Consider the following 26,272-nt stretch of genomic DNA (forward strand, 5'->3'; position numbering starts at 1 on the left):
TCTGTACTGACATAGAAAACATGTGTTTCATTGCACACAATAATCACTTCTTTCACCAATTTTGCTTCAAGTGTGCTCCCCAACGTAATCCTTGTATGAAAATCTTTTGTCAGCTTTGATCTCCACTTAACAATCTTCCCATCCCTATACCTAGGTCGGAAGGCATTGGGAACACTATTTCCTGATCGCAAACCACTACCTAAATTGGTAGCTTTTGTTGTCGATTGAAGGACAAATCCATTTGCTTGCAAGTGTTCCACCTCAACTGACAACAATTGTGTTCCCTGCGCTACATGCCAAACACCTGGTGCTGGCCCTGGAGCCCCTACAATCATTTCATGTATCCACCATGTATGCATGTTATTGAAGTTGCAAAACCACACAAAACCTTCCACTAAACCACCTGGATTTGAACCAGAGGCAGGATACTTTCTGCGTCCCCAAAAGCATGGAGCCGCAGTTCCACGTGTGACATCGTCATTCCCTTCATTGATGTATCGTGCACATCTAACACTCTGATTATCAACAATCCCAAAGCAAGTCATCTTTCGACCAGGCTCAGTTCTTCTTATAGCCCAAAGTGTCTTTGGAACATTAACCTCGTGCCAATATTTGCCAACTCCACAGCTAGTCTCTGGATGCACATCTGGCCCTACAACCGGCTCTGTAACTGTCACAAATTCTGGTCTATGACTGTCTTCATCAAGCAGCTCATCTGCATCAACAAATGTTGGTCGCTTCTTCTTAACACTCTTCTCTCGCAAGGGAGGGAGCTCTATTCATTTCAGGGGTTTGAAAACCCATCTCAGACATTGAAGAGTGTGTCAAGTCAATGAGGGATTTGGAAGTTGACGTTGTTGATGATCGGCCCAAAAATCGCTTTGCGAGATCATCGATCCCAAGACCTGTAGATAGCAGACCTAACACCTTTTAGATAAGCATTGTATTTGACACTTTGTAGCACTGCCATTGCCATGTCTGCACCAACTACCTCATACAAGCTAATTTTCTCTTTGTAACCAATAGATGCACGCATGCTCCCTCCCCAATGTTGTACTCTTACATCCCACCAAGCCATCCAAGTCTCTAGACAAGCCATCTCTCCATCGACAACATGCCCTGCCTTCCAAATTGGCGTAGATCTTCTTTACAAATGTCTGCTTGATTCTCAAATGGTGCACTCCGCCATTTTCGGCACAAGATTTTGTGATCCTCTTGTGAAGATGGACGGATACACTTCACTGCATGTCAAATCATGGACTGCTCCCAATGAAAGCCACATGATCGTTCTTTGGAAGGTATTTTTGTTTTTGCCCCACCAAAGTAAACAGTTCGAACAACAACCCAATTTGCATTTGCTTCATCTGCCATAAACCCTCTGAATTCAGGCTTTTCATACCCTTGATCTTGCACCACTTTATTTAACATTTTCCAAAACTCAATTTGAGCAAATTTATTTTCAACAGTGAATTCACAGGTGGAAATTGTCATTAATTCACGCACAAATGGGTCGTAGACATGAGCAGACATTGTTGGCCACCCTTGAACACGGTGCACATGATCAAAGTGAACCCACATTTTCTCTAAAGTTCCTCCTGGACGCATCTTGTTCACCAAGTCAACTCCACTACCTGGACCTATGATCGACATTTTGAACACATGTGGCTGCTCTAAACCTCCAAGCTGTCCAGGAAAAAGTACACTATGAATGAAATGATACCTACACCTGCTCTTAAGGTCTAGGATAACTTCCAAACCTTTTGCACTGAAATGCTTTGACCTCTTGGCAATCTCTAAGATCCTCTCTATTCTTCGCTTGTTAGATAGAGGAGTAATGGTATCAAGAAATTCTGAAAACTCTCCATCTTCAATAGTGTCATTTTTTCCAGCAGTTTCCATCACTAGGTTATCTATTATCACGTCTTGGGTAGCAACACGTTCTAATTGCTTGGTAGTTGTGAAAGAATCTTGGTTTGCTTTAGTTTGCAGAAGTGAATCTATCATTTTCTCAGCAGACCTATTCTTTCCCTGAACACAAGGGTGCTTATGCTCTCCCATATGAATAGCACATCGAGTAACTCTTTGCTTATCTTTTGGCAAACAGTAATAAATAACAGCAGGACATGTTGCAACACAAAAAGGCATTTGACTGCAATGGACACAAACCACTGTCCCCAGCTCAGGTGTCAATATTCCAATGGAAATAACTTTAGAGAGACGACCACGCCATTGTGATTCATTATGAACTCTTGCTCGCAAATAGAAAGGACATGCATCATTGACACAACGGAGATGACCTGAACACCTACTGAAGTGAATGGCACCAGGAAAGCAATCAGTACTACAAGTGACATATTCTGTCCACAAATGACAATCATGACGCTGCTCCATGCCAACCATTGTATTGTCATTGCTTGTTGGTGGCAATTCAAATGCAACATATCCATCGTATTGAGCAGGAATCTCCTTACATTGAACAATTTCATTAGTCTTCTTCAAAGCAGAATGAAGATTGTTTTTATTGGGCATTGATCGAATTATATCCATGACACTGGTCTGATTCTTTGTGACATCACTTGAACCAATATCCAGAACTATTGGAGAAGCTTCACTTCCCGGGGAGCCTTGATGTTCATGAGTGTTTGTTATTCGAACTTTAAAAAACTGGCACACTTCATGATCCAGTAAAAAGACCTCTTCACCAGAACCTGACCTCGAGGATTCCATTTTTACATGTTCCCCATTCAATGTTAATGGGTGCAGAGTAAACGAACTGGTAAACAAGCCAAAACCTTCTCTCACTGACTGCAAAGGTAATTCATGGAATCTGTTTTCAAGAAGTAACAAAAGTTTCTGACCACGAACTGGACCATAGATAGTAATCTGACGACCCATTGTAGCTGCAATCCACTAGATGACACAATAGCTTTCAAATATGACGATTCCCTTTTTAACAAATCTAAATATGTTTTTTAATGTTTACAAAAATCAATAAAAATGATTTAATATAAACTTTAAATTTTTTTACAACAAAAGCGTTTCATGATTCTCATGCAAATGATTATTCCATATCCTGCTGCCATAAATGAAGAATCGCACGTTGCAAATGATTATTCCATATCCTGCCCGCAATTCAAGACACATTAGTGACGATTTTCTTTTCAACATATTTTTTTATAAAAATTAAACAATTAGATTTAATATAAACTTTTTAAAAATCAGCAGCGTGAACATTAAATGATTGAAAATTATTAAAAATTAAAATCATGAATGCACCAACAAACGTCGTTCAAGACAAATAACTACTCCACCAACTCAAAATCACTACTCCACTCTTCTGGTTTATTCTAGCAAATGCCTTACCCCATTCAAGATCTCTAGCTTTCCTGGGAGAGCTTGATGTGAGCGCACATTAACATGCAGTTCTAGAAGCAACTCTCAAATCTGTAGCAGAGCACACGCACATTAACCTACTGTCTTTGGGAGCAGGTGTCACAACAACTCTCAAAGAAAGACCTCGAATCCGTTAAGCTCTCAAAAACAAAAATCTAAGCAAAGCGCATGTTAACGTGCAATCTTTGGGAGCAGGTCTTTGGGCACAAAGTGGTCTTTGGGAGCAGGTCTTTGGGCTCAAATAGGCGCAGGTCTCAACAGGTCTCAAAGAAAATCGGAGCAGTTCTCAAAAAACAAAAGCTAAGCTGAGGGCACGTTAACGTGCGGTCTTTGGGAGCAGGTCTTTGGGCTCAAAGAAAATCGGAGCAGTTCTCAAAAAACCAAAGCTTAGCTGAGCGCACGTTAACGTGCGGTCTTTGGGAGCAGGTCTTTGGGCGCAGATCGGCGCAGTACTCAGCAGCTCTCAAATCGGTGCAATGAGCTCAAATCAGCGCAGGTGCAATGAGCTCAAATCGGTGCAGTGAGCAGGTATCGACAGTCACGATGCAATGAGCAGGTATCGAAGGTCTTGGGCAAATCTCAGGACTGAGCAAATCTATCGGCAGGTCTCGGCAGGACTGGGAAAATTGCGACAGGTCTCGGCAGGACTGAGCAAATCTCGGGACTAAGCAAATCTATCGGCAGGTCTTTGGCAAATCTCAGCAGGACTGAGCAAATCTCGGTAACTAGCATGGGTGTGTGAGTTTGTTACTTACTTTGATTAAAATTTTCTTTGATTAAGTGGAAAGCGAGCCTTTGTATGTACTTTGCCATTATTGAGACATCCTCACCGTGAGCACCATGAGCACCATGAGCCTTAACACTAGAATGGTACTTTGCCATTACTGAGACATCCTCACCGTGAGCACCATGAGCACCATGACCCTTAACCCTTAACAGGACACTTTTATGTCCTTGGACACTTTTGTGTCCTGTTAAGTGACCATTTTGCTTGAATTATTTCAAGAGTATGCAAATGAATTTCTAGGTGCTATATATCCACAAATTTGTCTTATGAGCTGAAAAAAACTTAGAATTTTTTTTGGAGTATCGATCTCACCATTAACCTTACTCTTGCACAACATTTTTGAACCTAAACTGTGTGAAAAAACGGGTCCTATTTTTGGCTTTTTTTTTTCAATTTTTGGCAACTATACCACTCTAAACTTCATGTTTGTGAGGTTCAGATGGCTAGAGGTTAGGCCTTCATAGTTCTCAACATGTTTTGATGCTTGTAGGGAGAGCTAAGTGTCAAAATTGAAAGTTATGACCAATTTACAAGAATTGCATAATCTTGTTTTTTAGCCAAAATTAGCACTTTTATGATTTTTTTGGTGGCTTTCTTGATATCCAAATTTAATTTTGATTGTGTAAGTGTAATGTATAACATAAAGCTAATCTTCCTTGAGTTTTGGGGGACCTAATATGCTATATAGCATAGTATATGATGATGGTTGAGTTTTTTTATTGCTGAAGAATACGATACATTTTAGAGTAGCAAGTATAACTTTCTCAATATTGCTAGTTTCTTAGGCCAATTGTGTGTATTTTGTAGGTAGTAACCATATCTAATCATAGACTACAAACTTGGCTAGATATTGAGTAGTTTCTATGGGTTTCTAGAGGTCATAATGCTAAACCTAGTTTTTTCATGTTTGCTGTATTTAGCACTTTATCATTGCCCCCAAGGTTCCAATTCTAAGAGATCCGTGATCCTTTTGACATGCTCCATGGCTCCTTTTGAATCCAAAGGCCCAAAGGGAACCAAGAAAACATGTATATAGTATCTGTATTGAGCGTGACTATAGAAACTTTGATGATAGGTCCACAGAATGGCAAAAATGCAACTTTTTTGTACCTATTTTTTTTACCCAAAAAAAAATTAGTGAGGTAAAAGCAACCATATGTTTTGGTCACCAACCCATTGAAGTTAACGGGGCATTTTATCTCATGTCCTACAAAAATCCCCACTCTTATTTATATGCAATCAACCGTAAGGAATTGCTGTTTTGGGCAAAATGGACTGGTCCATCAACTTTGGAGGCTTGTAGTGACCAAGTGATGAGAAAAATTACAAGTTTCTCATTTTTTCCATATGTAGTAGTTATTGAACTATAATCTCATGAAAGGATTTTTCAAAATGAGTGGATCTACTATGGTTTTCGATTTTTTTCCCAAAACCCTGAAAGGACACTTTTATGTCCTGTTAGGTTACCATTCTAGTGTTAATGCACTCGTCAAGACAGCTAGAATTTGTGAAGATTTCTCTGTCACGGTTTTCAAAGATTTATCTGTCATGTGTCCTTGAAAGAATGAGCCCAACAATTATATGATTCTGTTTAATGCCCGAGTAATTTCTGTAGTTGAACTGGCTCATGAACTACCTCATCTCCTCCTACCTTCGGGCTATACTTCGAGATTGCGAGATTGAAAACATTCGGCCTATACTTCGATCTTAATCATTCATGGTGTGCGTGAGGTCTCTTGAGGATTTCTTCAACAATGCCTTGGTTATTTGGTGTCCAAAACACCATTTCGGCATGGCAAAAAAATTTCTTGGATGTTTTTTTCTTGATGTCTTCTTTATTTGGTTAAATGAGGTACTTACCTCATCCTATCTTTTCTTGTATATAGGCCAGCAGATGCCATCTCTTGGAAATTGGAAACTTTTGAATTTTGAGTATTTGTGTGCCGGTTGTGGATTTTGTCTACTTGCTGCTATAAACTAGCTTTAGGTGCAAGTAAATTATATATAACTCTACTCTAACCAACAACATTGAATCTAGGATGTTTCTAGGTGCATCTGTCATCCGAGTATCGACGCAAAGCTTGCATCTCCATGCCAACATCACCAAAAAATCGGAGAGGAGCAATGGCGGCACGTAAAGGACGCACTCCTGGTAGGTACATTTTCTCACCATTTTTTTGATGTCATTATTATACATGTAGAGGTGCCCGTCGATGTGCATGCCTAAAAGCAAATTGTATCAAAATTAATGTATATATTTTTACAGAAGCAAATTGCTTCTAGAACTACCCGTTGACGAGAATGTTTGTAGCTTGCTAAATTTTATTTAGTGTCTAAAGACCTGCATGTTAAAATGCATGTTTAAAAGACGGTGTTTGATGTTTATATATCAAAATAGATGTATATATTAATGTGCTAAATAAAAAACTTACCCAATAGAAAATTGCTTTTAGACCTACCCGTTAACGTGAATGCTTAGAGACGATGTTTACATATGAAAAAAAGCTTTCAAATCATCCAAGCTTGCTAAATTTCAGACTAATTAAAATGTCAATTAGTGTCTAAAAGCCTGCATGTTAACATGCATGTTTAGAGAAAAGTGATTAATGTTTCAAAAGAGATTATTTTTGTTTTTAATATTCAATATTAAGAAACCCTCATGTGAGGTGTCCATTGGATTATTATATTTTTTGAAATTTTGTTCCACATTCACAGGAGGTGTTGTCCAAATATTTTCAAAGATTGGTTGTGTATTTTATTGAAGGGCAACTTAAAGACCTGCATGTCAACGTGCATGTTTAAAACCAATGTTTCATTAGAGAAGCAGAATATATTGTTGTATTTCTAGAATTTGTTTTTATGCACAAAAGAGGTTCTAGTCATACATGTTACATGTTAACGTGCATCTTTACAAGCAATGTTTTGATTTTTTGTCTTCAATCTTTATATTTTGTCTCCTCCAATGGACTATGTAAAGATTTTGTTCTATGTAAAGATTAAATTCTGTTTGAAACATTGCTTATAGACATGCATGTTAACGTTCATGTTTAAAGGCAATGTTTTCATTGTTAACGTTCATGTTTAGAGGCAAGTTTTCATTGCTTATATACATGCATGTTAAAGTTCATGTTTAGAGGCAATGTACAAATTTTTTCAGATGTTGATTGTGTATTTTATTTGTAGTCCATCTCGTGGAAGATTAAAGAAAAGTCTATGTAATGAAAAGTCTACACAACCACTTGAAAGTAGTGAACAGGTGTCATCAGTGTCAGTAACAGAAATGTCAGAGTGTCATGGCATTGAAGAGGAAGAGATTCACTCTGTGGATGTTGACCAAGGGTCTATGCACGAAATTGATGACACATTGGCTCCTGAAGTATATGAACTTCAAATTATCCCTTGGGAAATACGAGATGAGGTAACTGAAGCTGCAGAGATTGACGAGGAGCAAAATATTTTTATGCATAGAGGTGCCGATGTACTTTAGACCACACGTATGTTCAGTTGCTTCAACTGTCCTCCTATACCATTGTGTAGGTTGATTCCATATGCTAGAGTCAGAGGTTTAAGAGATGATTTAGGTGGATTAAAAACGGCTTTTGCAAGGGAAGGATATATGCAAGAAAAGGGAGCGCGCTTTCATTGTTTCACTTTGGACATTTGAGAGAGAGCAAACCATTGCTACAGGTAAGTTGAAGCTTCTTAAATTTGTTAAGTGAATTTCTATTTTAAAAATTCTTTTTGAATTCACTAATTTTGGTTTCTTGTTTTGAAGATGACATCAAGGAAAAGTGGGATCCTCTTTGGATAGAAATCAATGAGGAGTATGAGTTGGAGCTCAAAAGCCCACCAAGGTTTGCAGATCTGTCAGACCACATGTTTTATGTTTGGGAGGGCAACCATCACACGCTTGCATGTATTGAAGCTATCAAAGAGAAGTTTTCCACCTCAAAGGAGAGACATTGTAGGGTCCTTTGTACTATCATAGATCCCACCAAGGTTCCTGAGATTGCATTGCTAAGTAGCTTGCAACGAATGAATGTGTGAGTATCTACTAAAGCATATATCTTGTTGTTGAATACTTTATTATGGAAACAAATCAATATGGGTTTTTGCAGTATGAACATGCATGCTTTGGTGGCCACTCACATACGGGATGAGATTGTGAACACCAATCACATATGTGCAGCTGAACATGAAAGCTACCTAAAAACTCTCCCTGACAAAGACCAAAAATTAATTGCATCTATGTGAAGAAAGTATGCTAAAGGTGCAGAACCTTGGTATCCACTCACACGACGCTACCTTGGAATGCTAGTTTATGATGTGAGTTTTTTTTTTTTTTGCTTGCAAATTATTTTTAAGTCATTTGAATAACTCAGACAAATTGGTTTCTTTTTTAGATTCAAATAACTAAAGATAAAGAGTCTAGATTGACTCCACTCAAGCAAGGAATGCCTTTAGAGGATGTGAAGAAGGAGGAGAAGAGCATTCACCGTGAGATAATACATATAGAATAAATATTGGGTTACAAAAATCCAAGAAGTGGATATTATGTGCTACTCTGTCTTGTCATAATCTAGGTAGTCAAATAGAACCTTATGATCCTTCCTTGAAATATGGGACTGCTTACAAATTGTTTCCCCGATTTCCTTCCAGGGGGAATGCAGAAAAGGTCCCTTTAATTTTAGTGGCTTTGGGTAGATACAAATCTTTTCACGAGGTAAACAGGAGAGGACGAGTAAAATTTTGCTCTCAAAGTTTTCTGCAAAACTCTTGAGAATGCAGTATCTCTTGGATCCTAGTCCTAGCTTTTCTTTGATCATGGCCAGACGTAAGTTATCTAGAAGGTACTTATGGCCAAACATCAATACTCGGGTTACTTCATTTGATGTGGTAGTCTTCCATTCTTGAGTGGGATCTTCACTTGTTTTTGGGAAAAAGAGTTCTCGAAAATGTTCCAGCATAGCGAGCCTTTGCTCTAGCGTAGCAGACTCCATCCTCTCACAAACAATCCGCTAAATTTCTTCTGCCAGATCTCAAGCCATCTGAAAATTTTTGAATAATTATTGGAAACTCAAGACTTCATTTTGTAATATAATTGAAATTTGGGTGCTAGACTGAGTTGTTTTTCTCTCATGCATTAATCTTAAATACAAAATTCTAAATTCCAAGGTCCAAGATTCAAAATTAGGCTCTGATACCACTTGTGAGGGCCATACCCAGACTCAACCCTACTCACCTCCCTCAGTCCTCCAGATCGTTCTAGGGAATGACATAGATCTATCTGTAGGTATCCCTCCCACTTGGGACCGACACTCAGACAGGACTCTGGCCTATCTCGAACGCCAACCCAATGTGAGGGCCATACCCAGACTTGACCCTACTCACCTCCCTCAATCCTCCAGACCGTTCCAGGGAATGACGTAGATCTATCTGTAGGTATCCCTCTCACTTGGGACCGACACTCAGACAGGACTCCGGCCTATCTCGATTGCCAACCCAAGGGGGTACATCCCTTCATTCAATGATTTTATCCGTTTCTCATAATCAATCTATCCTTGACAGATTTCCACACCCAGAATCGTGGTCCTTAGTCTTGATTCTCTTGATCTTTAACTTGAGGATCTGCTCTTAATTTTTTGTTCTCCCTTGGTTCATGGCGATAACCCCTTTTTCCTGACAAGCAGGTACGGCAGTTATCACTTTCCCCTAAGAAGAGGGATCTTGCAATCCTACCTGGTCTCGCTCGTCTCCGATTACCCATTTTTATCCCACGTAGTCCTAGCGTTTAACATAAAAAATTTAAATCAAAATCCGGCCATCTGACCCTCCGGATCCGTCCACCCACCGAACCATTTCATGAAAATCCCTTCCCGAGGTAGTACTTAACTACTACAAAATCAGGAAGACAATAGTCTATCAGACATCGTCAAACAACAAGCAGCATGCAATCTGTTGCATACCCTCGTTCAAGAAAATTCATCTGGTTGTTCCCACCAGATCCTTATTTAGAAACTTTTAAGTCATTTCCTTTCCTTTATCTGCTATAATTAGCTTGTAACTAGTTCCCTAACTAATCATGCAACACATTTAGTTTAAACCAATTCATCTTACCTCCCCATTCAGGCCAAGATAATCGGTTACAAGCCATCAAAATGGCATCACCTTCACAAAATTTCCCAAAATTAAGTGTTTGGGAAATGGTCATCAAGTAATTTAATCATTCCTTCCTAAGCATTTTATTTCGAGAGGTATAGCACCATCTAGTGACAGATGCACAGGATAGCCCCTATATTCCTAGCCTTTCCAATTCCTTTTTAAGCAACCAATTCGAACAAATTTCCTTAATTAAATTCACATCATCCTCCCTGAGTATAATCTTTTCATCCAACTATTGGCATCAGGCCATACCTAGATTATGGCCGATTTCCAATAAGATACTGCGAGTACTTCACCCGGCCGGGCAAAAATAAAACAAACCCATTCATCCCTTATCCCTCGGGCATGAATGACCTAGGTATAACAACTTGCCGGTTATACTGCCCTAGCCGAAAAGGGCCAATCTCCGACAAGTTCCCCAAGAGAATCCTCTCAATGGGCCGGCCTTTCAATCAAATTGACCCCAAGAAGATCCATCTTGGTTCCCGGTCATTTCCAGACAATCTTCAAAACTCCTAGTTAAATCTATGTTTTGCAATGGGCTATCCCTATCACCTCTCAAGATTCCTTTTTAACTCCTAGTTGGTAATTTCTAGGTTCATTCATTTATCAACCTTAATTCCTACTTTCATTAATTATCTACCATCCAAGTTTATTTAGAAATACAAGCGAGTTTTTGCCATAGGCATTTGATTGTTAATGTCTCTTCGGAAATACCAACTTTTTTTAAAGTTCAATCCCCATTTTGTACGATTCCCAGGTTTTTGCAATCCTTTGCCATACATGGGGCATCTCCATGGAAGCTTGTAGAGTTTTCGGTTCAAACAACACGGAGATCAATCCCGCGAAGTTATCCCTTATCTCCCCCATCCCGTATTTGCAAACAAACTTGAAATTGAAAACTTTAGAAATACTCTTCAATACCAAAAATTGAACTACTTCTATCGAGCTTAGACAACTACTCTTTTCTTATGGTACCTGGCTTTCCATTTTAGGAAGCTAGAAGGTCATCCTATAATTTACGAGTTTTCGAGCTTTCTATTAAAGCTTAAACCTAAAATACAAGGTAGTCACTAAAGCTTACACCTAAGTGCAAAGTTACCATTAATGCTTAGCTTAAGATACAAATCTAACTTTGAAACTTAACTTAATGATGTATAGATACTCTTAGCACTTAACCTATTTGCGAGGTTTCCATTAAAGCTTAAACCTAAAAATGCAAGGTAGTCACTAAAGCTTACACTTAAGTGTAAAGTTACCATTAAAGCTTAGCTTACGAGAGCAAATCTACCTTTGAAGCTTAACTTTATGATGCATAGATACTCTTATCACTTGACCCTAATTGCAAGGTTTCCATTAAAGCTTAAAACCTAAAAATGCAAGGTAATCACTAAAGCTTACATCTAAGTGCAAAGTTACCATTAAAGCTTAGCTTACAAGTGCAAATCTACCTTTGAAGCTTAACTTTATGACGCGTAGATACTCTTATCACTTAACCCTAATTGCAAGGTTTCCATTAAAGCTTAAACCTAAAAATGCAAGGTAATCACTAAAGCTTACATCTAAGTGAAAAGTTACCATTAAAGCTTAGCTTACGAGTGCAAATATACCTTTGAAGCATAAATTTATGATGCATAGATACTCTTATCACTTAACCCTAATTGCAAGGTTTCCATTAAAGCTTAAAACCTAAAAATGCAAGGTAATCACTAAAGCTTACATTTAAGTGCAAAGTTACCATTAAAGCTTAGCTTACGAGTGCAAATCTACCTTTGAGCATAATTTAGTGATGAATAACTACTATTAATACTTAACCTTAATTCCGAGGTTACTATTAAAGCTTAAACCTAAAATGATGCACATAAACCTTCCTAGTATTAAAACACATAGATTAATTAATCCTACTAGAAATGAAGATTACCTCCTCCAAACAAGAGGGAAGTGGGGTTGAAGTCCTTCTTGAAGAGATGTGAGGCTCAAGGAGGAAGGAAGGGATTTATGGTGAAGAGGAAGGAGAGAGGAGCTTCTTCACAAAACCCTCAAGGGTTTGGTCTTCAAGAGAGGGAGAGAGCAAGAGCAAGGTTTAATGGAAACCTTGATTTACTTAAGCATAGTCTTGAGCATGGCAAGTATGCAAGTAGCTTAGCAATATATGTGTAAAATACAAAGGAGAGGGGGTGTTTATATAGGAAATGGTGGGTGGAATTCTCTTCTCAATTCCTATTGGACCCCAAATTATCTTCTCAAATGCTATTGGACCCCAATTCTCTTCTTAATTCGTATTGGATACCCAATTTTCTTCTTAGTTCTTATCCCTTAACTTTATCTTTCAATTAAGTTAGTCCCTTTTTCTCCTAGTTCTCGATCTAGATCAGTTCCCACGCGGCTTTTGATGAAGAAGTATAAAAATAACCTTAATATTAAAGGAAAAATATAAGGATGATGTAATTTCTTATCTGAAATATCCTTGTCTTTTCATTATGGAGTAAAGTCTCGTTGTTCGTATAACTTCTTCGTCGTCTTACTTTTTCTAAATTATTTTCTAGACCGAAAAATTTCTGAATGGCTCTAGGGTTTAGGGAGGGACCTTACAAGTTCGACACCTACTGATGCGCATCCCAAGAAAAACTCTTTTTCTTGCACAATAACGGTTAGCAAAACTAGTATGAATTGGAGATTCGTACTCGTTCACAATTCCCCGAATGCTCCTCGTGGACTGCCATAATCGCTTCAACCTTTCTACCACGTTGTCTGATATCCGTTCCCGTCTCTTTAAGAAGAGACACCAGTAGGATCGCCAAGTGTAGAAGGGGAAGATGGAGAGAGATGGCGGTTAGCGGTTAGAGAGAGAGCGTGAGAGAGATGAAGTGCGTGAGAGAGAGAGAGAGAGAGAGAGAGAGAGAGAGAGAGAGAGAGAGAGAGAGAGAGATAACTTTCCATTCATTCATTGAGATTGATTGATTGATTACAACATAAGGACTCTCTTTTATAAAGTTCCCATACCCCTTGGCACTTCCCTCAAGGTGCCTCTTCATTCCTCCCATAGACCTTAGTCTAAAGCCTAGGGAATAGTGCACTATATATTAGGGTTTAACAGTTGTCTTTCAAAGGCATCCTTATGTAGTCACAAACTGCATAATAGTCACCACTAAGCATCCACCTTCTAGAGGCACATCATTGGGAAAAGGTACCAACACTTACTGAACACAATTAAAAAACATAAGGAACCCTAACCTAATTATTTGCACTCCCCCTAAAGAGTCAAGGGAATAGGATATGGTAGAGATTGACGGGGAACCCTAAGGCTAAACCCCTATCCTCGTCGTCAACAAAAACAAAGTCATCATCCGTGAGACCATACGTGCCATCTATGTAATCATGTATATCTTCTTCTTCATCAGAGGCACCGATGTTTACTAAGAAGGTCACTAGACGCCTATAGTCATCTTGGTCAAAAGGGTAGGTTTGTGCAATGGGAGAAACGCTCTCTACTAAGTATGGATCAGTCGTGGGCAAGAGACGTATCAGCCATTCTAACTCCTCAAAATTCTTCTCACTTGCTAGCGTACCTACCAAATCCCATTCACAGGCAAGCACCGGAAAGACCATGTGAAACACTTGTGAAAAGTAACAAGGGTACTTCTCACCCAAGGTAGGAGTGGATGTCTCTAGCCATATCTATACACACAGATAGATGATGGTTAGAGTGAAAATATTACAAGAGTCGTGCTCTTGTGCATAATGTGTTTTTATGATATTGTGTTATGTATAGAGCTTGTAAGTTTCCACATTATTGTTTGGTGGCTCCTTCTCTTTTACTTTTTTATCTTGTTTTTGTGAGTATAAGGCTTTATATATACATTCCCTAGGATTGGAGATTGAGAGGTCAGGGAGGAAGGTTGAGAGGGAAGCAAGTGAATGATGGATGTCAGCAAACACTCCCCCCTTCCTTGGGTAGATCATACTTTTTGGAAAGATTTTGTCACCTTTTGAAACCAATTGTTCCAAGCTGTTATGGGTGAAGGCTTTAACTAATAGTTTTTGACCACCCTATGCGTTTCATCTAGTTTCAAGGGTGGTAAGGTACTCTCCCATGATTTTATTTGCAACGTTGTTGTAGGTGGTGAACTTACAACAGGAGGTACAAACTCTTCCTTGTTTGTATGGATATGTACAATGGTGAGTGGAGGTTGTGTCAAAGCTTCTATTTCCGTATATGAACTACATGAAGAGCAAGAAGATTCATTTGACTTCCTTGTTATTGAGCTAGGTGGAACAAATCCTTCTTTGTTTGGTACCCAAACTAGCTCTGGAGTGGATGTGTAGCATTCCGTGATTTTTTTCTTTCTACGATCTTCAATTCATTTTGGAGCCACATGATTGGGTTTACATGGGCCAGGTGACAAGTAAGAGCACAATTTACGTTTTGGCACTCAGATTTGATCATTTCCTTTGTAGTAGCCTTGGGCTTCCAATAGTTTTTAAGGAATCCAACGCAACGTTTCTTTACATTTCTTGGGGTGAGTGGGACGTCTCTTACCAGGCTCCTGTCTTTTAGCACTAGATATGGCTAAAGAAGCTTTAGGGACCCACTTGTATGTCTTCTTTGTTATATTGGGATGGGTCTTGTGTGTCTCAAGCTTTATTTCAACTACATCAGTTGAACCTCTATAGAGTTGGGCTATGGGGACATATGGTTCAACCTCTTGGACATGCAATGTTTTTGGTTTTATTTCTTTAAGAGGCAATATCTCAGGGACTATCCCTTGAGTGTCAGGGCTAAGAGTCGGTTTCTGTGTTGTGACACCCCCTGTCCCCCAATCAATAGTGCATTTGGTGGCTATCATCCACGTGCATCCTAGGTTTATATTACCCTCCATAGTTCCAACAGGCATGACCAAAAAGTTGAGCTACAACCCCATTGTCATAACTGAGAGAAGTGTGCCAGATTTCAAAAACCGCAGTTTTTTTCTTGTTGACACCCTTGACTTGGATAATAATCTTAGATAGAGGTGGCTTCCCTAACTGACACCACACCCCATATGATAGCAGATTATATTTAGCACCCCTGTCCAATAAGGTGTTATATAGCACTTTTCCATAGGTGTTGTTTAGCTCAATAGGGTATCGTAGAGGTGTGTCAGATTCCAACCAATCCTCGTCGATTTCAACGTGGAATGCATGTGTAACTCCAAGGTTAGCCTCTCATTTTTGTCTTATGCGTTGTTGTCGCTCCTTAGCCTCAGCTTGAGCTTGTATCTTCTTCAATTTTGTTTGTGCCTTGGCTGCCTTTTTTGTATGGATAGCACGTAGTTCCTCTTTGATTAAAGGATCATAGTATCTTTTAAATTTGCTCCCATTGAGGAATTCAATGGTTTCAACTCCATTAAGAGTGTCCACATGAATGATTCCTTGTGGGGTGATCTCACATACTCTATATAGTCCTTTTCTTGCATATTTCAATTTTTTCTTTTCGTTATGCACTCCATACATAAGGACTTTATCACCAACATTGATATCTTTGTTCTTTAGATGACGGTCAAACCATTTCTTCCTCCTATCTTTCTCCACAAGTGCATTTTACACAGCTAATTTCCTCTCTTCATCTAGCCTTTCAAGGATATATAATCGCTCAACTAAGGGGTTACCATCCCAACCTTCTTGAGAAGCTACTCGAAGACTAGGAGCGACAAACTCCCATGGCATAACCGCTTCTTGGCCATACACCATCTTAAACGGTGTGCACTTAATGGAAACTTTGTATGCAGTACAATAAGCCCATAGAACTGATGTAAGCTTTAAATCCCAATCTGTGTGATGAGCTTCCACTATTTTGGTCAAGATAGAGATTAAGGTCTTGTTGGTGCTTTCAGCTTGGCCATTTGCTTGTGGATAATAAGGTGTGGACTTATGGTGAGATATCATAAAGTTGGTAGTGAGTTCTTTTATTACTCCATTTATAAAATGAGTACCATTGTCACTCACAATCTCAAAGGGACAACCAAATCTTGTAATAATGTTCTCAAAGAGAAACTTGGCAGTTGACCTCACATCGGCCTTACGTGTCGCCTTGGCTTCTGCCCACTTTGTCACATAGTCAGTGGCAACGATAATATATCGAGATTGAGTACTACGAGCTACCAGACTAATTGGGCCCACAAAGTCCAAACCCCATTTTTCAAATGGTTGAGTCACTTTAACAGGATGTAAGGGCATCTTATCCTTTCATTGTGTGATCTTGTAATGTTGGCATTCATCACATCCTTTTGCAAAAAGTGATGCATCCTTGAATAAGGTAGGCCACCAATAGCATGATTGCAACACCTTACTATCTGTTAGTTCCCCTGAGAAATATCCTCCGGCTATACCCATGTGGGCTTCTTGCAGTATGTATAAATACTCATCCTCACGGGCACAACGTTTAAGAATATCATCCTTCCCTAGCCTGTAGAGAGTTCCTGCAATGAGAGAGTAAGGTTCACATTCTTTTAACAGTTTTTGAGCTATGTCCTTACGAAGCTCTTTGGGTGAAAAACCATTAACTAGAAAGTTCACAATCTTCTCACTCCATTCAGGTATGGTTTTGACTAGGAATAGATAAGTATCGGGTAACTCATCATCAACTCTAGTAGGGGCTTCACCATTGGGTATGCACCGAGTGATTTTTTCTGAGCAAGGACAAACCCGAGCAAGTGTTTGTACATGATATAGTAAATTTTATCATCAACAAAATATTTATCATTTGTTATATATTCATGCACCACAACAAAAAGGGTTATCAATGGATAGACTACCTCCTAAACTCCAAAAGATCATAGTTTAATGTTAAGAAAATAAACACAATATTTGAAAATATTATCTTCTCTCTTAGGCTCGCGTGGGCTTCACATGTTTGAGCATAAAGTAAGATTGATAGACTAATAAGAGCTCTAGCCCTGTACTTAATGCTTAAGTCATCGTAAGTTTCTTTCGGTAAGGTCATTTGTAGTGCTCCTGTGTCTAGTACTTTGGTTCTTGATTTTCATTTATACTTGAGAGCATGTGCATCCTTTCTTATCCTAGACTCATCAATTTGATAGCAATTTATTGCACCTCATTAGTTCATTTATACACCAATCGTCTTTTCCATGTCGTCTTGCCAGTAAGTCCCAACAATTTTTGGGGAAAAAAAAATATGGCACGAATCCCAAGAGATACATGTTGCAAAGACAAAGGATGGGATTGACAAAAGGAATAGCATGGAGTCATCTACTATAGCATGTTGGCACGAGCAATAGCGTGGCCAGGTAGGTTTTGGGGAGGCTTAGTTAAATTTTTTTTATTAATGTGTTGCACTATGTCGTGCAACATATGCAGCCTCCTACATGGTTAGCTCAATTGACTTGAAGATGCGTGTGTGGAGCAATGAGAGTTCGAGTCCAGCTTGCTAAGTTTTTGGTTGGACAACTTGCAAAGGGCTAATGCTGCACCCGTTGGAATCTCGACAAGATTGCAATAAATATAATAGTGAACCTATCAGTATGTTGAACAGGGTAGTAGGCTAGTTGAGGGTAAGGGGAAAAGGAGAAATTTCGCCCCAATATAGAGAAAAATAGTGTAAAGTCCCAAAAATTAAGCTTAATTTTCTTAAACTTTCTCCTCGCAAATTCAAGGAAAGGAATATGTATGTTTGGAAAAATGGTTTTTCTTGAAAAGTGGTCCCTACAAACGTTCTTGGTGAACACTGCCTCGCAAAATGTAATTTCTCTATCAAAAAAAGAACGATGGAGATTGGCTTAGATCTCTCTCTCTCTCTCTCTCTCTCTCTCTCTCTCTCTCTCTCTCTCTCTCTCTCTCTCTCTCTCTCTCTCTCTCTCTCTCTCTCTCTCTCTCTCTCTTTTAGAAAAAGAAAAAAGTAGTCCATCACTCTAATTCAAGACAAACGTCACAAAATAAGACGTCTCATGTCTTGATGGGTATTCAGTATTAATAGACTAGGTACCAATCTTTGCTTACACAGAAGGCAAAAAGTAGTTCAACCTTGATAAATGGTGGTCCTCCAAACAAGAAACCCATAGCATAGACACACGCTATCTTACATCTTCCTCTTGAATCACCGACCATGGTCGATGTTGCGGTGGCTTTGATAGAATCAATGATACGTGATGATTACATGCATTACTTATTTGTTAAACCAGATTTTTTTTTTGTCAGCAATCAATTTAGAAGTCAGCAGCAGCTTGTCAGTTCCAAAGGGCCACATATTGAAACCTCACCATTGCTCGCACAAAGACACCTCACAAAGTACTCGATCAACGCAATTATGATGAGGGCTAGCATACCTCAGAGATAAGTTTCAGTAACAAGCCAACTACAAGCATAGTGTTTGATAAAATACTATGCAAAAGTATCCAAAAGCTACAAAACTAAACTCTGTATCCTCTGCTATTACGTCGACCACGAGCTCTCTCAAACTTGCGACCCTTGGACCGAACATAAGGCTTTGTGTGACTATGCGGTACACCTCGAGCTCTCCCAAAGTGCTTCACAACTTCACGAGCGTTGTTTGGACCTCTCAAAAGTACAATATTTGAGCCAATTGGGACCTTCAAAGCAAGTTGGTCAAATGTGAAAAATTCTCCACCACCTTTCAAGATCTAGGCTTGGGTAGTCTCTGTAAAGCGCAACACGGCGGCTTTCAATGCTAGAACTTCATACACCCTAACATCGTCCGTCACAGTTCCCACAATTACACCTCATCCTCCTTCTCCTTCATGTAATGTATGAGACGAGAAAAAGATAGAGGTGGCATGTTATAAGTTCTACTCATAAACAACCGCCGCTTCAAAAACACAACATTAAGTGGGCTGCTTGTTCTTTGAATGAGAAACCTGTAGAGCTTGAAAATAAGCTTTAGATAGACATTTTCACTCTTAGGAGCAGTGCAGTTTGTCTTCTTATTGCGTCCCCCAGCAGGCAAGTCGATACCCATGGCTACTTCTGCTGCTGCTACTACCGCTACCGCTGCCGAGGACGAGGTGTTCCGCCTGCCGCAAACCCCTCTCAGAATCCTTCCTCCAGCGGTATTCTCTCTCTCTCTCTCTCTCTCTCTCTGAGTTTCTTTTTAAAAAACTGAGAGAGAGAGAGAGAGAGAGAGAGAGAGAGAGAGAGAGAGAGAGAGAGAGAGAGAGAGAGAGAGAGAGAGAGAGAGAGAGAGAGAAGCACTCTTGACAATGCAGCGGGATTGGGTAGCGGCGACACACAAGGAGGTTACTCCTCAGTACACTATGGAACAAAGTGTGGCAGTCAATCCCTACAATCTAGACATCCTTCTAGACCTTGAGGCATATGTGTCGGAGCAGGTTAACACGCAGACTTACAATTTGGATGCAAACCTATGCCTATTGCGGCTTTATGAGTTTGAACCGTCTCGAATGAATATCCAAATTGTGGCAAGAAGGCATTGATGGCACTTCCTGCACCAGACTTCAATCTTTGCATGTTTATGATACCTAAAAAGCTTCAAATGGAGGATCCCTTCCTGACAGCCAGATTCATCTTGCTCATTTTTTGGAGACAACCAGATTCAGGGAGTTTTAATGGGATGAGGCTGCTAGAAATCGCCATATTTTGGAGGGTGTTCCAGGGTTCAAGCAAGCAATACAAGGATTTGCTTTGCATGTTCTCTCTCTTTCTTACTAGAGTCCATAAACATGGAAGGTTTATCGCTAGACAAGTTTTTGGAGCATCAGATTTCTAGTAATGGTTGGTATGTAGAAAAGCTTTTTGGTGGAGGACAACTTGTCATCCTCCCTCCCAATGAGGATAACTATCCAAAGTTGAAGAAGAGCATTGTGGAGAGCATTCCATTAGAACATGTATCCAAGCTCTTTCCCATCCTAACTTAAAGCATTTTTAAAGAGCTCAAAAGCAAGGTTGCACTGTGGTTTCTGCTAGAAGCATCACTTGGAGAAATGTTATTCTTGTCATTGGGTTGCATTGCACTCCTAATTATATTGACCTTCTCAATGTTTCTAGCGTCATTTCAAAACAATTGAAGGTAGTTTGTTGGCACTGCCTGCTTGCAGGGAATGATATAGGCATGGTGCCTATGAAATGCTGTACACAACTTTTAGGCTGTTTGAAGCTACTATAAGATGTTGCTTTTCAGTGTCCCTTTGGAGCCACGCTTGTAATAAAAATAGCAGTTGCAAGATAAAAGATAATTAATTTGTCCACAATAGCAACAACGCGAAGAGCCTCAAGCAGAGACGGTAAGGTATGCTACTACAACTCCCCCCCCCCTCCGACAAACAGTGCCGCCGTTGCATGGGGAGAATTTGTCCTAAGAAAAGTGTTCATAACTTTATCCACCTTGCATACTCTTTTATCAAAGCACTCTTTATAATCCCCCACCATTACCACCTCCCTTGACACCTTTGTCACCACCATCTTTGGCAACACCACTAACTTTCCCACCCCCTCGATGGTAGACTTCATTTGATGGTTTGACCCATACTTTAATATATAACATGATGTTGAGTTCTCAAAAGAATGACCTCATTTCAATAATAGAATTATTTTCAAGTTCCCACAATTTTCTCTAGAGTAACTTAAAAATTCATAATATGGTATCGTACATCAACCCATAATAACTTGAGGTAGAGTGAGAGAGAGGAGAAGAAGAAGAAGTGAAGAGCTCCCAAACTCTCCTTATTCATGAGATTTGTTTGAGTAGAAACAACCTTACCTTTTTAGTGTAAAACTCGTGGTTGAACCCTTTGATTCGGGGGCTGAAATTGGGGAATGGTTTTTCATCACCCTTTTTATGGAAGCAATGGAACTATGACATATTGCAACGATGGTATACACACACCAATGTGTCATATGTGATGCTTAATGTATAATAAACACCCAAATTGTTAACAAGATCTATGAGGTCCTGCGTGTAAGGAGGTAGGAATATGAGATTTATATCCAGTAAAGATCAATGGCGGTAGCAAATTGCAATGAGCTTCCAATATTATGAGGGCAATGATTTCCAAGGAGAGGAATATCAACATGCCATTGTAATGGTTCCAAGTGTTCTAGCCCATCAAAGGAAACACTCTACCCAAACCTTGTTCAAAGGGTTTTGTCAATCAAAAATTCGTGGTTGATTTACCATTAAATTTGTGGTTGATTTACCATTAAAAATAGGTGCAATCTTGAATTGATTTTTTGTTGTTGTGCTTGAAGTCACCGAAGAAATCATGTTTGGTTTTTGTTTTGTATATGTGTGTTGCCCTATCTCGCTCGTTTTAGGGATTGCTCGGAAAATCTCGCTCGAGCTTTGAGATTCCTCTCTTTTACCAGGTCTTACCACAATGGTAAAATCAAGCTCAAGGAGAATGAACAACCATCGTGTAATTCTTCCCGTGGAACAAGGTTTATTTACTAGATACAACAAGGCTTGATGATCAACATAGAAAACAAACTTGTTGGCCAAAAGATAGTAGCAAAATTTCTTCACTGCATAAATCATACCTAAACCTTCTCGCTCTGTAGTGGTGTAGTTTCTCTCGACATCATTCAATCGACGACTTGCAAAGCTAATGGGGTAGTCCAGTTTATGTTCTCGTGGTTGATCTAGAACACACCCAATAGCAAAGTTCAATGCATCAGTATGCACATGGAAAATTACATTCGAATCGGGCACTCGTAGAATAGGAGTGCTAGTCAAGGTCTTTTTCAATGACTCATAAGCATGGTCACACTTTGCGATCCATTGGAACTCAATAAGAAGCTTGTACAAAGGACGAGCTATCTCAACAAAGTTTAAAATAAACCGTCGGTAATAACCAACATGGCCATGAACCTTTGAACTCCTTTATAATTTGTAGGTGGTGACAATTCAGCAACAACAGCTTTAATTTTTCTCTCATCTATGGAAATCCCATTTTTGGACACTATATGCCCTAAAATGACTCCATGTTTAACCCAAAATTGGCATTTGAAAGGGTTTAAGGAGATGCGATACAATCTACACTTCTCAAACACTTTTTGTAAGCATGATAGATGTTCTTTCCAAGAGGAATAAACAAAAAGGTCATCTAAGAAAGCTTCACAAAACTCCCTCAAATATTCTTCAAAAGCAGTGTTTATTAATCTTTGAAAGGTAGTAGGGGCATTGGTTAAGCCAAAAGCCATAACACGAAATGCGAACACTCCAAATTTGATTATAAAGGCTGTTTTAGCTTGGTCCTCTAGCGTAATTGTGATTTGATTGTAGCCAGAGTACCCATCTTAAAATCTATAAGCTTCCTTCCCTGCAACTCTTTCAAACACATGTTCTGAATATGGCAAGGGGTAATGGTCCATCCTAGCGACGGCATTGACCTTCTTGAGATCCATGCACACTTTAAATTTCCCATTCTTTTTTGGCACAATCACTATTGGAGACACCCATTCTGAGTGCTCAATAGGGTATATGAATCCACATTTCATAAGCTTTTCAATCTCTTCTTGAATGATTTTTGCATATTTAGGATTCATTGGGTAGGGTCGTTGCTGAACTGGTTTAGACATGCTATTTATGGGAATTGTGTGTTGCACCACGGAAGGTGGAACACCTTTCATATCATGATATGTTCAAGCAAATATATCCCTAAATTCCTTGCGAAGTTCTTTAAGTACACACACCTCAGTCTCTGTCAGATCTTGGGCAATGAAAATAGGTTTGGACTCTTCTCCTGGGTCTGCTAACTCTATTTCCTTAACTATCACTGGACCGTCATAGACTCCATTGCTCCCATCAATAGGTTTTCTTTGAGCCTTTGTATACACAACCTTACGTTCCTCTATGGTATAGGATTTGAAATGTTTAGGTGCAGGGTGTAAGTTTGTGGGGTCCTGTTGTTCTGTGGACTGTGATTTCACTTCCGATTCCTTTTGTTGTTGAGCTAACTCTTGATTTTGTCGTCTCCTTACGGTATGGCTCAACTTTGGCTTCTCTGTAGCCTCTAGTTGTGCGATGTCAATGGGTTGTGGACTACACCACATAAGGCTTTGAAGGTATTCACCCCAATTATCTACCAACTTCTGATGAGCATCACATGCCCCTATATAATTAAGCCATTCTGTGGTAGATTTCTTTTCATTTATCCTAGCACGCACATTTGCTCGATATTGTTGCCTCTTATATCTCTTACACTTCTTGTCTAATTTTCGATTATAGCCGATCTCTAGTCAAGAGTCACAAGATGAATCGCTACTTGTGTCTTCTGTTCCCTTGGATAGATTGTCATCTAGGGAACCACTGGGCCCTGAATGGTTTTTCCCTACATTTGCACTAAGATTTAGCTCAGATTCTTCGTCATTAGAGTCAATTTCAATTGATGATTCTGACCCCAAATCGTGTGGGCTATAGTCTTGTGAGGTGCTACTAGTTCCAATGCCAGTCAAACCTTCATCTTATAGGTCATCAGAAGCTATATGCATTGATTCTAGCATATTTAAGGGTAGGAGTGGTGGCATTTCATCCCCCTTAGGTGTTACCCAGGTCGTCCCCCTATTTCCCCAAGTGTCTATGGTTGCTCCTAGGTGGACCCAATCCACATTGTCTGACTCAGTCATCCCAGGTAGTACATCCATATGAGGAGAATCTTCCCCAACATTAGTGTCCGCTTTACACGTGTAACAATACTGTAATGGGGGTGAGTGAACTGTGGTGTCAGATCTATGATCAAATATAAACCTGTTTCCTAGGGGATGTGCTCGACTAGTTATAAGATCCACTCGAATGATAGAATCTTGGAACTGCAGGTAGACATGGTTTTTAGACCAGTCATGCACCATTTTTGCTTCCCTCATGAAAGGACGTCCTAAGATCATCTCAGATGCCATAGTGTGCTTGGAGAAATCCATAACAATGAAGGTAATTCTTATTTTATGTCCAAAGACCTTGATCTTGAGGTCTTCTAGCATCCCAATAGGTTTAACAATAGACCCATTGGCCATGTTCACTACTATGGTTGTGGTCGCAAGGTGAGGTCTTCCCATAGTTTCCCAGCAATTTTTAGTCACAATGCTAACCCCAGCGTCACCATCAAGGATTCCCTTCACAGTTAATCCCTTAGTAGTGATTGGTATGGTCGCATTGGATTCATCACCCTCAAAGTATTGTCCCAACTTCTTAACATGTATTTTTATAACAAGGTTCTCATTTAGGTTGGGTTGTGGATCTAAGTGTTCCTCCTCTATTGGCATCTCCCCAGGTCCATCCATCTGTGAAAATTGTGGTAGCCCAAACTTTGGTTCTCCATTGAGGAAGGCTCGAAGAGCTGAGACTAGCTCAGGGTCTTTATATAATTTGGACATGATGGTGGTTCTGACTTCTGATTTCATGAAATCCAACAATTTGGCAATGTTTAACCGCACCTTTTGGGCTTCAGTCACTTGACGTGGGGAAGATGGGATCTCTATTTCTTTGATAGGATTAGGTAGTCCCTCTGTAAACATTCTTTCCATCAAGAAGTGAGTGCGCCCACTTTCCCACGACTTTAAGTCACTTTTTTCTTGGATGACACTAGGTATGGCTAAGGGTCAATGGACTTGGTGAGGTTGTTGTTGCGTAGGGAACACTGTGTCCGTAATCTGGATCTGTCTAGGTGCTCGTTCTAGATCCCTTTGGGTATCTTCTACCAAACTCCTTAATTGCTTGACTCGCTCGATCTCCTCTGTAGGGTTTGGATAAGTTCCTATCTTCTTCTTGGATCCTGGCCATTGTGGCTCATGTAGATCTTCCTTGTTGGTTTCTATCTTAGTGGTCATTTTGGTCTCCATGGTTTCACCTAAATCAGAATCCTCTTCAACGTCGTTCATATATACGGGGTCGTCACCAGTCCCTATGTTGGTCTTTGAACTAGGGTTTGACTTCACTGCTTTTTGCGATCTCTTCCTTCGTGTTTTCTTCTTTTTCTGAGATTGGGCAATTGATGCCGTGTCTCTTTCCTCAAGAATATAATTTTGTTTTTGGAGCATCGATCGTGTGAGTACGTTTACTGGTACCACATGTGTACTTTGTGATGGCTCCTCGGTAACCTCAATCAAGTTTAATGGCGTGATCTTCGGTGCATTTGGATTATTTGGACATTGGGCAATTAAATGATCTATGCCACACTGATTACACATGAGTATCAACATTGTAGACGTGCTCGCTTGATTGGTTTGCATTAGTGTGGCGTTCTTTTGTAGCCTAATAGGACACCTGGCCACACGATGTGGACCTCCACACTCATAGCATTGAAGAGGTGGTCTCTTAGTAGTGTAATTAATATTTTTGCCTCTTGCATCAAGAGCAACTACTTGATAGACAGGTTTGACTTGTCCCCAATAGTCCTCCATGTAGTATTGTGGACTTTCTTCAAGCACATCCATCCCATAGGCAATATTAGGGTCTATATCTTCCTCACAGCCTTCCAAACAAGCAATAGATGACTCACAACCCGCTTGATTCACATAAGTGATTTTTGGATGTGGTGGTTGCGGTCCTAGCACTTGAGGTGGTAAGGGTGTTGTTTGAACAACATTTTGGGCCCTAGGGACCATGTGTTGTGATGTTTGTTCAAGAGGTGGGGCCGGCATCAATGCAGGCACTCGGGTGTGTCTGTCCATGGTAAGGTTGGTCTATTGGCCATCGCGCGCTTAAATACTATGCAATCCTTAGCTTGATGACCATACCTCCCATAGGCATTGCAGTTACCATTGAATTTTACTCTAAAAGTAGGGCACTCAGTGGTACTATGCAGTCCATAGCATACTGAGCACCATTGTTGCTCCCTTGTTGGATACATATGATTGTTTTGCGGAGCACGATTGTCTCTAAGACTCTCTTGAATGGCCTTGGTGAGATCTACTAAAGTCATCTCAGATATCTTTGGCTCCTTAGCAATAGGCTTTAGGGTCATTGGT

At 39.8% G+C, this 26,272-nt stretch overlaps 1 protein-coding gene and 2 pseudogenes across 1 annotated transcript; 2 read left to right on the plus strand and 1 right to left on the minus strand.

The window, feature by feature from the left end:
- The first annotated feature begins 7,319 nt into the window (after positions 1 to 7,319).
- On the plus strand, positions 7,320 to 7,667 carry LOC147451744 (uncharacterized). The gene has a single exon (XM_086518810.1). It carries the CDS (start codon positions 7,320 to 7,322, stop codon positions 7,665 to 7,667), a length of 348 nt encoding a protein of 115 aa, XP_086374936.1.
- Positions 7,668 to 18,718: 11,051 nt separating this feature from the next.
- Positions 18,719 to 19,313, minus strand: LOC147451745 (large ribosomal subunit protein eL18 pseudogene; annotated as a pseudogene).
- A 241-nt stretch (positions 19,314 to 19,554) lies between these two features.
- LOC147451746 (eukaryotic translation initiation factor 3 subunit K pseudogene) lies at positions 19,555 to 20,229 on the plus strand (annotated as a pseudogene).
- The last annotated feature ends 6,043 nt before the right edge of the window (positions 20,230 to 26,272 follow it).

Source organism: Adiantum capillus-veneris, chromosome 8 (assembly GCF_014529385.1).
Source record: "Adiantum capillus-veneris isolate H3 chromosome 8, ASM1452938v2, whole genome shotgun sequence".
NCBI lineage: Eukaryota > Viridiplantae > Streptophyta > Polypodiopsida > Polypodiales > Pteridaceae > Adiantum > Adiantum capillus-veneris.